Source organism: Ammospiza nelsoni, chromosome 2 (genome assembly GCF_027579445.1).
Source record: "Ammospiza nelsoni isolate bAmmNel1 chromosome 2, bAmmNel1.pri, whole genome shotgun sequence".
NCBI lineage: Eukaryota > Metazoa > Chordata > Aves > Passeriformes > Passerellidae > Ammospiza > Ammospiza nelsoni.
Genome location: NC_080634.1, coordinates 59,904,111 through 59,919,145, shown reverse-complemented (window position 1 = coordinate 59,919,145; position 15,035 = coordinate 59,904,111). Strand labels below are relative to the sequence as shown.

General features: G+C 37.0%; 1 protein-coding gene across 3 annotated transcripts in view; it reads right to left on the bottom strand.

Moving 5' to 3' along the window:
* VWA8 (von Willebrand factor A domain containing 8) overlaps positions 1-15,035 on the bottom strand; it is a 184,056-nt gene that overhangs the window by 73,558 nt on the left and 95,463 nt on the right. For all 3 annotated transcript variants that reach the window (XM_059493551.1, XM_059493553.1, XM_059493552.1), the window contains exons 22-25: positions 11,976-12,051; positions 11,202-11,337; positions 9,780-9,899; positions 7,369-7,574 (exon numbers count right to left, since the gene is read on the bottom strand). In XM_059493551.1, the coding sequence (XP_059349534.1) occupies positions 7,369-7,574; positions 9,780-9,899; positions 11,202-11,337; positions 11,976-12,051 (538 nt within the window). The remainder of the gene's footprint in view (positions 1-7,368; positions 7,575-9,779; positions 9,900-11,201; positions 11,338-11,975; positions 12,052-15,035) is intronic.

Below are 15,035 nucleotides of genomic sequence, written 5' to 3'. Positions count from 1 at the left end.
AATTATTTTTTCCCTTAGGGAAAAATACTAGTTGAAATGTGCTATGTACATTTAAAAACCCCAAATATTTATCAGACTTTCATTAGTATCTTTAGCAGAAATTAAAGCTGTGTTACTGTGCTGGATTGATTATTCTGAATGAGGAATTAAATGGTTGGATGGTTGCATCTAGAGGGTAGTGGTCAATGGCTCAAGGTCCCAACGGAGATGTGTGACAAATGTCAGTACAGACCAGGACTGTTTATTATCTTCATCAATGACACAGCAGGACTGAGCGCACTCTCAGAAAATTTGCAGATGATACTGAGCTGACTGATACAGCCAACATGCTTGTGGGGTAGAATGCTGTCTGGAGGGCCCTAGACAGGTGGAGAAGTGGGGCCACACGAGTTTCATGAGGTTCAACAAGGCTGTGTGCATTGTCCTGCACCTGGGTTGGGGTAACCACTTGAATCAGCACAGACTGGAGGATGAACAGATTGAGAGCAGCTCTGACAAGGACTTGGGAGTGCTGGAAAGTGAGAAATTGGGCATGACCTGGCAATGTCCACTTGCAGCCCAGAAAGCTAAATGTGTCCTGGGCTGCACTGCAAGTAGTGCAGGGTGAGGGAGGGGATTCTGTCCCTCTGCTCTGCTCTGGTGAGACCCCACCTGCAGGGCTGCATCCACCTCTGGGGTTCTCAACATAAAGACATGGACCTGCTGGATTGAGTCCATAGGAGGGCTTCAAAGATGATCAATCAGAGGGCTGGAGCACCTCTCCTGTGAAGACAGACTGAGAGAGTTGCTCAGCCTGGAGAAAACTGTAAGGAGACCTTATAACACCTTCCAGTACCTAGAAGGGGTTATAAGAGAGATGGAGAGGGACTAGAAGGCCATGCAGTGATAGGACAAGGGGGAATTGCTTTAAACAGAAAAAGGGCAGATTTAGATCAGTTATTAGGAAGAAATTCTTTATAATAAGGTAGTGAGTCACTGGCATAGGCTGCCCAGAGAAGTTGTGGATGCCCCATTCCTGAAGTGCTCAAGGTCAGGTTGGATGGGGCTTTGAGAAACATGGCCTAGTGGCAGGTGTCCCTTCCCGCAGCAGCTGGGGACTAGAATATCTTTTAGGTGCTTTCCAGCCAAAAATATTCTCGGATTCTATAAGCTAAAATAAGAGAAATGAAGAACTTTTAATACCAGAAAAGCACTCAGAGAAACTGGTGTAATTGATTAAGAAAGTCACCGAGGTGGAGGACCCCAAGCCAGAGTAGGTATATGCAAAAGGAGGCTGTGATCTCTGGCTGTGAGAAGCACACACTGGAGCAGGCTCCTGGCAGGACCTGCGGCCTTGTGGGGAGAGGAGCCCACACTGGAGCAGGTTTGTTGGCAGAATTTGTGACCCTGTGGAAGGGCTCCAGGCTGGAGCAGTTGCTGCAGAACCGCAGCCAGTGGGAAGGACTCACAATAGAGAAGCTCATGGAGGATGTCTCCTATGGGAGGGCCCCAGGCTGGAGCAGGGGAAGTTGGTGAGGAGTCCTCCCCCTGAGGAGAAAGTGGTGGCAGAAACAACGTGTGAAGAACTGATCACAGCTCCCTTTCCCCATCCTCTTGTGCTGCTGAAGGGGAGGATGTAGAGAAAGGCAGGAGCTAAGTTGAACTTGGGAATAAGGAAGGAATAGGGGGAAGGTGTTTTAAGATCTGTGTTTATTTCTCATCTTCCTACTCTGATTTGATTTGCTATAAATTAAACCAATTTCTTCAAATCTGTTTTGCCTGTGACAGTAATTGGTGAGTGATCTCTCCCTGCCTTTATTTTGTTCTATAGGGATTTCATTATATTTTCTCTTCCCAGCAGAGGAGGGAAGTGAAAGAATATATTTGGTGGGCATGGCATCCAGCCAGGGTTAGCCCACCACAGATGTAAATGGAGCAAAGCAAATAAAAAGAATTTTAAAAAACAATTATCAACTTGCTGTATATCCTGGAACTTTACTGCCTGATTTATTTTATCCTTTTTTTTGGCAAGAGATTGGAGTGAGAATCTTTCTATTTAAAAATGTCTCACTTTTTCTCCACAGGCCTTTCATTCAAATACTAGACTTTTCAGACAAGGACCTAGACACTTCCATCTCAGTATGGCACATTGACAGTGATGAACATAAACTTGTGGAGAGATATTTTAGGAAGTTGTAGTCTTAATTGTTTTTCCCCCACTAGTGAGCTAGGCTGGTATGGAGAACTTGAAAAACAGACGTGTCAGAGAAGTTTATAAATGTATTAAAAATACAGATATTTGAATACTGATTAAAAAATTAAAACAGAAGAAAACAGAAGAATTTCAGAAATGCTTTGATCTATACTGTTAATCAAATATCAGCATTAGGAGTTTAATATTTTCCCGACTTTATAAATATCTGATCTCAGTAATAAAATACCCGTGCCACAAGCAATACTAAAATTAGCTAGTCACTGTAATAGACTAGAATACCACTGCTAAATTAAGCTTATACAAACCTTTTTTATCTGTGGTGTACATGGCATAGAATATTTTAATACTAGTGTTGCTATAAAAGCATATTAAACTATGTTCTCCTTTTTAAATCTGTCTATGAGGGACCTATTAGAAGTTCTACATCATTACAGCTTAGCAAAATACAAGTTATTATGGGATAATATAAAATTGTTCTACAGCCTGTGCCATCCTTGTTACAACATCCAGTTCTAACAAAGTAACAAGTACAATGAAAGAGGTACTAAATTCATTCTCCTATCATCTATTCTAACTAAACACTAAATGTATAAACATTTCATATATGAGGTGAATTGAAAAGTTCATGACAATGTTAGCAGTGAAAGTGCTAACTTCTACATTTTAATTGCACCTTGGCTTAACTGACCAGTAAGAAGTAGAGAATAATCCTGAAACAAAATTTATATTATGAATACTGTGTTTTCTCTGTTCTTCTCAGTGAAATCACAACCAACACGCCAGCACCAAGCTATCTAATTTACTCATGAACTACACTTTCAATTCCCTGCATTAGGTACTGCAGAATCCTTGGTCAAGTACTTCAAATAATATCCAGTTTTCTCTAGAAGTCTCCAAGTATGTCTGCAGTCTTCTGAATCACTGCATAACTTCTGTCATCAGTACACTTTTCTGTAATGAATTGCATCAACAGTTCCATGCTTCTTGTGTCAGCTGGACATCATAAAAAATTTCCTGAGGTACAACAGATGGCTTCTGGGAGCACAAGCCACTTGTACAAAGGTCCTCTACTTCAGTTATTAAATAAACCACAACTCTCCTGCTTCAACCAGAACAAATCCAATCCCTCTTTAATAACTGCTTGGACAACTGCTAACTGAAGAAAGAAAATGACAGCTCATTTAAAGGGAAAGAAGAAAAAGACAAGAAAACCCAAAACCCAAAAAAAGGGCTGACTCTTTGGGGATTGAACTGAACGTAAAAAAAAAAAAAAATTTGGTTTCTATTGATTTTTAAAAAAAGTACATTACTAGAGAAAATATTGACCTCTTATCAGTCTGTCTGACTGTCATTCATTGATTCTTCCCCTTACAACTAACACTTTTGTATGTACCTGAGATTCTTGGCTATTCTTTAAAATAGTAAGTAACATAGTTTTTTGCTTTCAACAATTGTATATTTTTATTTGTACATTGTGTGCTTTATTTGATGGAGAATTTGACTTGGTGAAAAAGCCATGTATTTTTGGATCTAACATTCCATGAGGGTATGTACTGTTACAGCCTGTGTAAAATCTATAAGCAAAACTGTGGTTTCCAGTAGAAATCAAGAATTCAAATATGCTATACCCATTGAGGTCTATTGTACTTCTACCACTGTCCTGAAATGAAAGTGATAAATTATCTGGTGTTCAGTCTGTAATGAGTTCAGACTTTTTGTTTTACACTTCTGCCTTGCATTCTCACTAACGCGCACTTCCCAATGTATCTTAGTGCCTTCAGATATCTGTTTGTTCCCCTGCGCTCTTGGTTTGCCCCTGCACCTACCCCTACACCCTTTTACTGAATGTTGCCAGCTCTCTCTGTTCCTCCTCAGCTGTCCTTCAGCAGAGCCAGAAGCACCATGTCTATGGCTCATCCTGAGTGACAGACATACAAATGGATTAACCAGTACTCCTGTCTTTAGTGGGCAACATCTACTGCCAAATGAAACAGCTGAATTCTCCCCCTGCAATTTCAATCAGTTCCTCTCTGTCATATAGCCACTGATTCTGATTAAACCAGCAAAAACCTAATTATCTTTGAAAATTGATAACTGAGATCCATTGTGACTGTCCAAAAGGGTAAAAGGTTATCAGGCACAAAGTGAGAAGGGGATAAAAACTGTTATTTGATAAGCCTAGTTTCCTTTTGAGATTAGGCTGAACATTACAAAAAGGCACTATCTTACCACAAAAGCTTACTGAATAGGCCTTAAAACTTGATGACAAGTAGACTTCAGGGCCAGAAGGCTTCTTAGGCATTTACTGTTTGAAAACTGTTATACTAGTGCCTACCATTAGGAAGCAATCTCAGATATAAACAAGAAAGATAACCAAGAAGAAAAAATCTCAGCTTTCTGAAACTAAAGAAGAATTAGCAAAAAAGCTCTTGCCATTTTATCTAGACTAATGTGGCTTTCCTGATTAGCATCTACCAAGGTCTCATGAAAAACAGCACATTAGATTGCAGAGAAGCAGTCACAGCATACCTTGGTTAAAGCACCTTATGCTAACCCAACAGAGCAAGGGCAGAGTTTCTGAGCTTACCCATAAGCTACTATTAACATAAAGACTTTTGACATTTGACAGTCTGAAAACTGGAGCTGAGCAAGACAAAAAGGCTGTATCAGGTCACCTGCCAGCTAGAGCTGCAAGATCTCAATTCCTGATACAGAACGTGAGGAGAAAAAGTTGCAGCAATCAAGTTAGGTACCTGCATTAGACAACTCTCCCTATACTTGCAGTTTTGGGTCTTCAAAATAGTTTGGTGTCTCAAGCATCACCAAAAAAACCTTTCCCGAAGAAAAAGTTAATATAGAAGCAACCTAGGTCTGAACACAATGTTTAAGCTACAACTAAATTACTACATGTTCCCTACTTGCATAGTCTTTAGGGGAGGATAATCTTGTAACTGTACTCTCTCTGTGTATCCTAAGTGCTGAAGATCGCAATTAGTCAGAGATTAGCCTATCAATTTGCTGATACCATAGCAATCAGTATATTTTTAAGTGACTAGTCCTGATGCTCAGATGCTTTTGATTACTGCTGTCAGACAACAGTAATCAAAAGCATTTTTTTCGTCCAAAACATCCAACCTTTTTTTACACAAGGAAAAAATTCCAAAATTATGTGAAAGAAATCAACACAATAGTACAAAGAGAGCAGGGCTGTGGAACTGCTGTAAGGGAAATTGTTTCACAATATGACTAACTTCCCTCCTTCCTTCCTAAGGACCAGCAATATTATTGACTCATTTCCCTCCTTCCTCTTTCTTCTCTACCTGAAGACCTAAAAGTTTCTTACTTTGGAATAACCATTATGTTTATATTCATTGTTTACATTTGGCTACTCACAGTTTTTTATTATTCAGATTGAAAACCAAGTTACAGTAAACAAAATGTTCTATTCTTGCTAGGAGACTGGGATCTTGAAAATAAATGTTACAAAACAAGTCAAAGATGCATGTTGGAGAGCTATTTGGATATTTACACTTTCAAAGAGGTGAAAGCTTAGCAGATGGGAAACTTCCCCACTGAACTGCACCCAATGTCCAGGTTGAAGTGACCGTACTAATCTGCTTAAGTGAGGGAGACAGAAGCAGACAGTAAGAGCCCTTAAGACAATTAGCAATACAGCTCTTTCAATCTCCAGTTAGATACTGTCCACACTCAAATAAAACAATAATTAAGTCTTATGTTTCTGCACTGATCACTAACAGAAATCAGTACAACTTCAGGTTACTTGGAGGTAGATGATGAAGGAAAGAAGCTAGGAAGGCAGGGAGAGCAGAAAGGTATGAAGACAGAAACCAGCTAATTTAACAAATACCCTAAAAATTAGCTTCTCAGCAGCACAGCAAATATTCCTCAAGTCTGTAATTTTTCCACTGTCATTTTGAATGTAACTGTGTGTTTAGAAATCAGCATGTACATGTTCTATCAGCTTGGTAAACAAATACCTATCAGCTGGTAATGGATCCTAATAGACTGCTCTGCTTATGTGTTTATCTGGATTCCTCAGCCTTTAGGTCTGAATCTTCTTAACCCTTAGCACAAAGTTAGAGAGCATTATTTTTTCTTTCTATTATTGATAACTAGGAGCACCAGCTTGTCTTGAGATCTTCTCACGCTCTAGAGACCACAGAACATAAAAATCTATACTCTCCACAAATCTAGATGAAGATTTTTAAAAGTAGCAAATCCACCCTTCAGGATCTGAATGTGTGTGAATATGTACATGACCACAGACACAAAACTATCATGCAATCCTGTTATACCATGCAGTATAAAACACAGGAGCAGTAGATCCAAACTTGTGAGAAATTATATTCTAATTGTATTAATTACATTCATTTCCACTATTTTTTAAAAACATATAGGACTCAATAATTCAAGAAATGGCCTATAAATTAACAAATGACCAATTTTAGAATTATAAACTGAATAAAATAAAAGCATTGCTATTTCAAAGAGCATTAGGACACTTCAAATACTTCAGGCAAAAAAATCCTTCACTTTATAAAGACAGAAGTCAGACTTTACCGTAATATTTAAAAACCAGATCATCATTAAATCAGAATTCAAAATTTTGCAGTTAAATGTGTGTAGGAAGTAATAATGAATCCTACATATTCCCTTGCTGAGTTGTTATCCATCTAGCATTTTCCTTAGAAAAAAATCCACTACAGATGTATTATTGTTGGGCAGCAGGAATTTGTATTTTTCACAGGAAAGGATTAAATCCACAAATTTTATAGCAGAATAAAACGAACGGTTGCGCTGTCCTGGAAGTATTGTATGTTGAATATGGAGTTTTATAATAAGGGCCAGTATGAACATTGCACACAGTATTCACAGTATGCAACTTTTTTCTCACACAGTAGAAAAACAGATTTACAGGTTTTTTTTCTATCGATAAATATGCAGAATAAATATCTGCCCGTGTACATCTGTGATCCTTATCCTCTGACTATCTGAGCATCTTTAATATTATGCATCTTTCAAAATGTAAAGTGCTTCACAAGAATTAAATAAAAATGCATGAACAATAATGGCATCTTCTTTCTGAAACCTTCAGGCATTAAAAAATCAGTATTGATGAACTCAAGCTTTCAATTAAATGTGATGTACTGTACCTGTAAATGTTTTACAATATTCACTACTTCTCTAGTGGAATAGGGGTAGTTAATAGTTCCTTGGTCAGCTAAGCTCCTGAGCTCTCCAAAAGCAGCTACCAGTTTCTGCAGAATCGCCTCTGGAACATCGGGACCATATTGTTTAAGCATTGCCAGTTCTGACTGTGGTTTGGGATTATCAACAGCATGGCAACTAAAAATGTCCCCTACGAAGAAAAAAGGAAAAGCACAAAGTTAGATAATTTATAAAGAAATAGCATCCCAACAGCCCCTTTAAGTTTAACACTGGACCTTTAATAGAAAAGATATGACTCAAAAGAATGCTAAGTACCAAGATGCTAAAACTGTGAAAAATGTGAAGTACAAGCTATGAGGAACATTGAGGTTTCTGGAAACATAGAGATCTCATCTGTCATTTTAATGACGCTGATATCATGAGGGAGAAATCAACTTCAAGAAGAAACAAAAGTCAAATGAATGCAGGTGTATGGGGATAGAACATAAGTAAATGAGGGTAGTGTGGAAAGTAATCGTACCCCCTAAAGAGTTGCAGCTGGGTTAATTATTAAAGATTAGGAGCAGGCCTGATTTTAACAGGCCACAGCTGTAACCAATAAGAAGAGTGGTTAAAAGAGTGGATTGGTTGGTCGAGGGGAACTGGAGTCAGTTGGCTGCCATGAGGACAAGGAAGAGTCAGTGCCTAGAGGAGACGCCTATAAGAAGCATCACGGAGGTACAAAACTTCAGCAATATGGAACCCTTGCAATGTAATGATAATAGAACTCTTGCACTATAATGTGCAGGAAAAAATAAGAGAAAAAAGATTTTAAGAAAACATAACTGGTTGAATTGAACTTATTTTTGAATTCCTTCAAAACACCACAGAATTCAGGGAAATCTTGAAATGCAGGAGGGCCCTAATGCAAACCCAATTAAAAGGCCTAGAGGAAATACTGAACTTATCTTTACTCCCTGCCTGCCTTGAAGTATAGTAAGAAATTTGGCAAGATATTATTTCCATACATTGGCATTATATCGATACCAAACATATAATCCATAAATTGAGTTTATTCACAAAAAGTCTCTGAACTGTTGTACAAAACTTTGCAGAAGCATGATCAGATCCTGCAGAAAAAGGACAAACTAAAAGCAGAAGAAACTCTAAGCTGAAAAAATAATATCAATATAGAACCCCAAAGACTCAACCACACCTCTGCCATGCAGACCAAGAGCAGTAACACTGGGATGATTTTGTTTAAAGGGTTCATGTAAGGAAGGAAACTAGGCTGTGAAAAATAAACACAACAATAAATTCTTTTGGGGCAACGTAGCTTTGTGAAATTCAGAATCAATGAGTTTCAGACAGAGAATGTCCATTCAGAGGGAACCTCACCTGAAAAACAAAGAACTATTAAGTAGTATGGAATTGGGTTTGCAACTGCTTTTTTGAGTATATTTTGAGTCGATTTCTTACAGATTAAGCATTATGGCCAAAGTTAACAGGCAAAACTACATAAATTAAGGTTCCTGCATATCAATGGCCAAGCTAACACAGATAATACAGTCAGTGGAGTCTGGAGGGTATTCAGTTCACAGCCATCATGTAGCAACAATGCTAAAACCTTGCCAGAGGCCCACTTAGATGAACAGTGGGCTATACAGGCCAAAGAATTCTTCACCACTTGCCCCTGTTCAACTTAATTTCGTGTTTTTGCTGTGAGATGAAGCTCTAGGGAATCTTTGCTGACACACAGAATTTCTGAGACCTACCAAGAGCTTTCTAAACTAAGGCTTCTGTTGATATGAGCACCGTTGGTGTGAAATTTGGACAGCTTTACCTGATACTGAGATAAATTCAGTATCTTGTCAAACATACATATTTTACTAAGACCATATACATGGAGAAGCAAGATGGAAAAGCAGGTAGCACAGTGCTAGCAGCAAAACATACAGTAGCCTTTGCTACTGAAAGCAAAGAAAAGAACCATCCATCAAGCTACTGTCTCTTGTACCAAACAGGACAGTACCCAAGCTGTAGCTTGTTTGATATGGGAAAAAAAATAGTGAGCAGTTGAAAGAGCTGTCAGATGTTAAGTTTACAGTTAATTTGTTTGGAGTATTTGTATACTCTATACACTCATTAACAAAAATTTCAATAATCTTGTCCATCCAGATCCCATAAAACAAAATAGTTTTAATACAGATGATCACATACAGCTTTTCCATTAAGGGCAAGTTTGGGCACTTTTATTAAGATACATAAATTTACATTACAGCCTTAATGTCGTACATGACATAAAGTATCAATCAATATGCATAAGGTCCCTTCTCCTCATGAAATGTAATTGATTAAGACAGATATTCTATTAGTCAAGTCTATTAAAGATCATAAATTAACATGAATCACTTACCTAATGTGCCAAAAAAGTCATTACCCAGGAAAGGAAACCCAGGCCTATTTGCCAGAACTATCATTCTAAAATCAGGATGAATAACTATTACATTTTCTCTCCCTTCTACATGAGCATGATCTGGAAAAGAAATAAAATTTATAACTTGCATATTTAAGCTTTGCAATACTGAATGAATGAACATAATTAGATTAGGTGAAGAATTCTTAGAAATAGAAGAAAAATTCTTCTAATTTAATTACATTCCTCTTAGAATTAGAAGAACAGTTACACACCATTCAACTGAGTTTTCTAGCATTCATTTTCAAGTTTCATAGTCTGTTTCACAAAAATTTAACCAAAGTGTTTAATTGAAAAAACACAAAAATGCATCCACTGTTCTTGGGGTGCAGACTACCTGTTTTCTTTATATTTAATTTCACTAAAATGGTGAAGCCAATGGTGAATAAAATGTGATTTTATATAGGTCTGACACTATTTGATCTGGGAAGACAGGATTGAAATTCCTCCTGGTTACTACAAAATTTGTGAGAACATAGAGATACATTATTTAACACATGCGAAGACTGGATCTCCAAAACTACTCAGACTGGCTCCATTCAGAACCTTGTTCCCTTTCAGCATGATTCCAGTGGCACATGGTGTTTGGGAATCCTTTAACTGCCTCCAAAAAAAACTACAGTAATAACTAGGACTGGCTAGAAAATATTTTAGAATAAGCCCACCTAAAGTTTATAATGACAAGCAAAACTCAAGCGTGCCATGTGAGTATTGAATGACTGCTACACTCAAACATTATTCCCCATATTGTTAAAATTAAATTAATTATGTAAAGTTTAGTATCGAGTAGCATCAAGAGATACCTTCAAACATAGCCTTTTTTTGAAAAATAATGAAAAATATTTTTTCATGGAACTCAGATGAATTAAATTCCATCAAATTACAGATAGCCTCATCCTGCAGGATATATTTAAATAATGAAATAAGCATATAATCAAGTAAGCATATGCAATATTTGATTAGATAAAATCCTTTACAATTTGAGCACAGATATATAACATATCTTCCTTCTAGACCTGATCCAGTGATACCCCAAATGTCCAGATGGGCATAACTAAGATCATAATTTTCTCAACTAGATCTTTATTTCTTATGGTGAATGAGAAGCAGAGAGGTCAAAACTTTCTGGGTTAAGATTCCTTATAATTCTTCAGCAAAATTAACAAGAATGCTAATTTTAAAAAAACCTTAGTGACTATTGCAAAAGTAGCAGAGAAAATTACTGTAAATTCTTTAATTGTTAACTTCTTAGCAACAAACTATTTATCCATTTGGAATGGTCTGTGTTGCTACTGAGCAACTGAAAACCAGCAACATGTTACATTTTACTGTAAATGATGAAAACGCTTTAGCTCTACTTACTGGCAACAATTCGCCTTCCGTCTGACAAAACCATTTCCCCACTTTCTACTAAAGTTTTTAGGATACAGGTAACATTTGTTGGTGCTTTGTCCGCCTCATCAATTACCAAAATATGGCCAAACCTCACTGCTTTTACCTAGAAGAGAAAGGAATAATAACATCACTCCTGGCCAAAACCCTGCAAGGAGCTGCATTACTAGTTTCTCAGTGAGCAGCAGTGACACCTCAGTGGCACTGAGACAAGAAAGGGACTCAGAACAGGGACAAGCTGTGGCCAAACCACAATAGAAGGAAGAGGAGGCACGTGAGACAAGAAAGTTGGGTGTTTCCATTTCTCCTGGATAGGGATGGAAAGCGAGGGAAGTGAGCAGCCTGACTGAACAACTTGGAGTGCAGACAGACGTGTAAAGCCAGCTTGCATCTAGACTTTCAACATGTAGCTGAAAGAACTGAAGAATGGCTGTAACAGCTGTTCAGAACCCAACTTAGCATGTAGGTGTGAGGTGCTTCAAAGGAGAAGGAGGCAAATACCACTCTACCAGTTAAAATGTGTCAGGTTAATACTAAATTATTTTCCATACTCATTTTGTATGTGGGGACTCCCAAGATCATCATCTTATTCACATTTGGCACAGCAAATGTGACCAATGTGACCCAATAAAAATTATTAAAATGTTTATTACTAAACTCACTCACTGGGCCATGAAAAGTCAAATTACCAACAGTTTAAATTAAAAAAAAAATCCAAATATAAATTCAAATGCTTCTACTGACCAGTGGCGAATCTTCATATATTATAAGACCATCCTTTACAGAAGGTTGTAGGGTAAGGCTTTGTACAGTGGTATCCCTGAAATGTGGAAAAACAGATGGCATTAATTAAAAATACAGGAATGTTAGTTACAATAAAATACAAAATGAATAAATGAAAAATTGAATAGTCTCTTTCTAAGAGGAAAAAAAATTTTTTAGACTACTGAATAACTGAGAACAACAGTGTATCCGCTTAGTAGTCAAATGTGAATATCCTTGCCTCTGCCAGGACTTTCACAGTAGTTCTCCATTTCTCATAAACCCTGAGAACAAAACCCCTGAGAAGAGAACCAGTATTTTTTGCATGCAGGCACATTAGTGATGTTATTATTTCTAGTTAAGTATGCTGAAACCGTCATTTTTTGTGACAAACAGCAATTGTTACTGGTTTAGCTGTTCTGCTCCACATATCATCATGCAAAAAACCTACAAACAAACAAAACAACCTATCATGTGGATTTCTTAAAATCAATTATTTTTAGTTCTAAGCCCTACTGGCTTGCTACATTTTATATCATGACCAGTATAATCTCTTAGATGGGACAGACGCTTCAGTAGCAGCTTCTTTCTGAAATTTGATTTGTCTTTGAATTGCTGAATTACCTTTTCTTCAAATGTAAAACAGTGCTAATTAAAATCTATAATGAGAATATTGCTTAATCTTCACTATTTAATCTATTTTAACCACCACTGAATGCACAGATAAATAAAAAAACAGTTGCAATTCAGAAAGGTGAAGCAACAGACATCACCACAATGGGTTCACCTACAGAAATTATGTCCATAACTCAGGGAAAGTTTGATTGTATAAAGTACTTGCCCAGACCTTTGTCATGATCTGTATAACCAACCCTGTTTCTGAACCCACTTTGGGCTTCAGATGGACCAATGAGCTAGAGAATAATCCAGACCTGGCTCATGACAGAATGTCCCAGTGACTCCCATGCTTTCATGGGCAACAGGAAATTCAATCTTAGGGCAAGTTGGTTTTGCCATCCCTTTCCTCCCATATTTCAAAATTTAGATTAGTCTGTGTCAAAAGAATAATGGGCTGATCACAGGACAAAACTCATCAGGAAAACCTCTCTTAACACTGCTTGAGATCCACATACTGGTCCATTAGTAAGGTTGGTAACCTTTGCACTGTACGTAATATTTGATACAACAAAAATCTCTTACCTTTCACAGCTGTGCTGTGTAACAAAAATGTTTGCTTAAGCCTAGCTGACTCACTCTTTCAAAGATCCACTTAGTTCTATCTTTAATTTTGCCACACCTTGTAAAAACCAACAATTTTGATAAGCTCATGGGTACAGGAAATCAAACAGTACTGTTAGCAGTGCTATTAAGTGGCCAGCTTCCAAACAGCTTTAAACTGAGAGGATAACTTGCACATTTCCTTTATTTGAAACTGCTGTCAGCAGGATTTCTGTCCCTAATCACTAATAATTTCTTGTTTAGTTTTAAGCCCACAATTGATTTATCCCAGTTTCCATGCACAGAAATAAAGCAAAGGGCAGAAAGAGAGACTTCAAATGTTTAGCTACTCGATCTGAACTTTAATCTAGAAAGGGAAAGGTTACAAAGATGGGACCACATTCAATTCAGTTAACCCTGTCACAAGTAGGGAACCCTTCCCCAAATAGTTATATTAACATTGTATTCACTTGCAACATATAATTTATTAAATCATTAAAATAAGCAGTAGCACTAATCTATTATCTTAGAAATCCTACTGTGGACACAAAAACAAAGCTTCTGTTGTCATCCTGTGTGTCTAAGCAATTCATACGCTGGGCAGAAAATCAATAACAGATCCAAAAATAACAACAAACCAGTGATTTTTTGTTTCTTGAACACACATTATTTAGGGACTAAATTCTCAGATTGTATGTATCAGCCTACCTCCACCATCAGTTAACATTTCTAGTTCAAGCCCATATAGTTGCAGCAGCAGAAGAATTTTAAAATGTGTAAACCAAATGCTAGAGTATTTGAAGGTCACAGTCACAGGTACTAATTAGTCAGAAATAACGCAAGGAAAAATGTTCTGAGGAATTAATATAAGGTTAAAAGGGGAAGAATTTGTCAAATTTGAACTGTGATCTTTAAAGTAATAGAAGGGTGAGAAAATGAGAGGACCCAAGGATAGGCCAAAAATAACATAAAGGAAGATGAATTACAGGACGCTTTACAGATCATAAATTTGCACTTAGGAGATAATGAATGAAAAACAATAAAGTGAACAAAACACATCAGGAAATGAATATCTCTAGTGATGTGCTGTCACACAGGTGATGACACAAGAAAAGACAAAAATGTGAGATGATTTTCTACTGTAACATGAAATAGTACCTTACTTTTGCTGAGCAAGTTAATCCCCTGGCTCTGCAGAGATTACTTACAACCCCCTAATACGGAATACTAAATTGTGCTTAGTATTCCACAATAATCAGCGGCCCACACAAATCCTTAGGATGATCTCATTCTTCAGAGAAGACAGAATTGACATATTTTTAGGAAAAATAAACACTACAAGAGTTTACTGTTCATTTCAGTGCTATTACAAAAGTAGCACAATAAAAAAAAATACAGAAGGTATCAAACTAAAATAAAAATTGACATCTATCAATTGAATCTATCTTCTAATTTTTTTCTTATTTTATCTTTCTTCTGCTTTGTTGATAGTTGGCCTTAGTATTTAAGGAAATACATTGGGGGATTTGCAGCGTATTACAGAAGTTAAATGTAAGTCAAATATTAATTCCATTGGCTTGATAATTTAAGTGCATGTGAAATTCCTGTATTTGCTTAGGCTATTACATTCAGACGTGTATGAATGGTTTTACAAGGGTTATGACAGATCAGTATTATTTTCCTTTCAGAATCATATGCTATACACTTATATATCATTAATTTCTGTTCTTCAGAAACCTACCATGACCCAAACACAGTAAAGAATGGCTAAAAAGAAACTGTCTCCTTTGAGTTTTTTCTTAAATTTCCGCTTTTTAATGAATT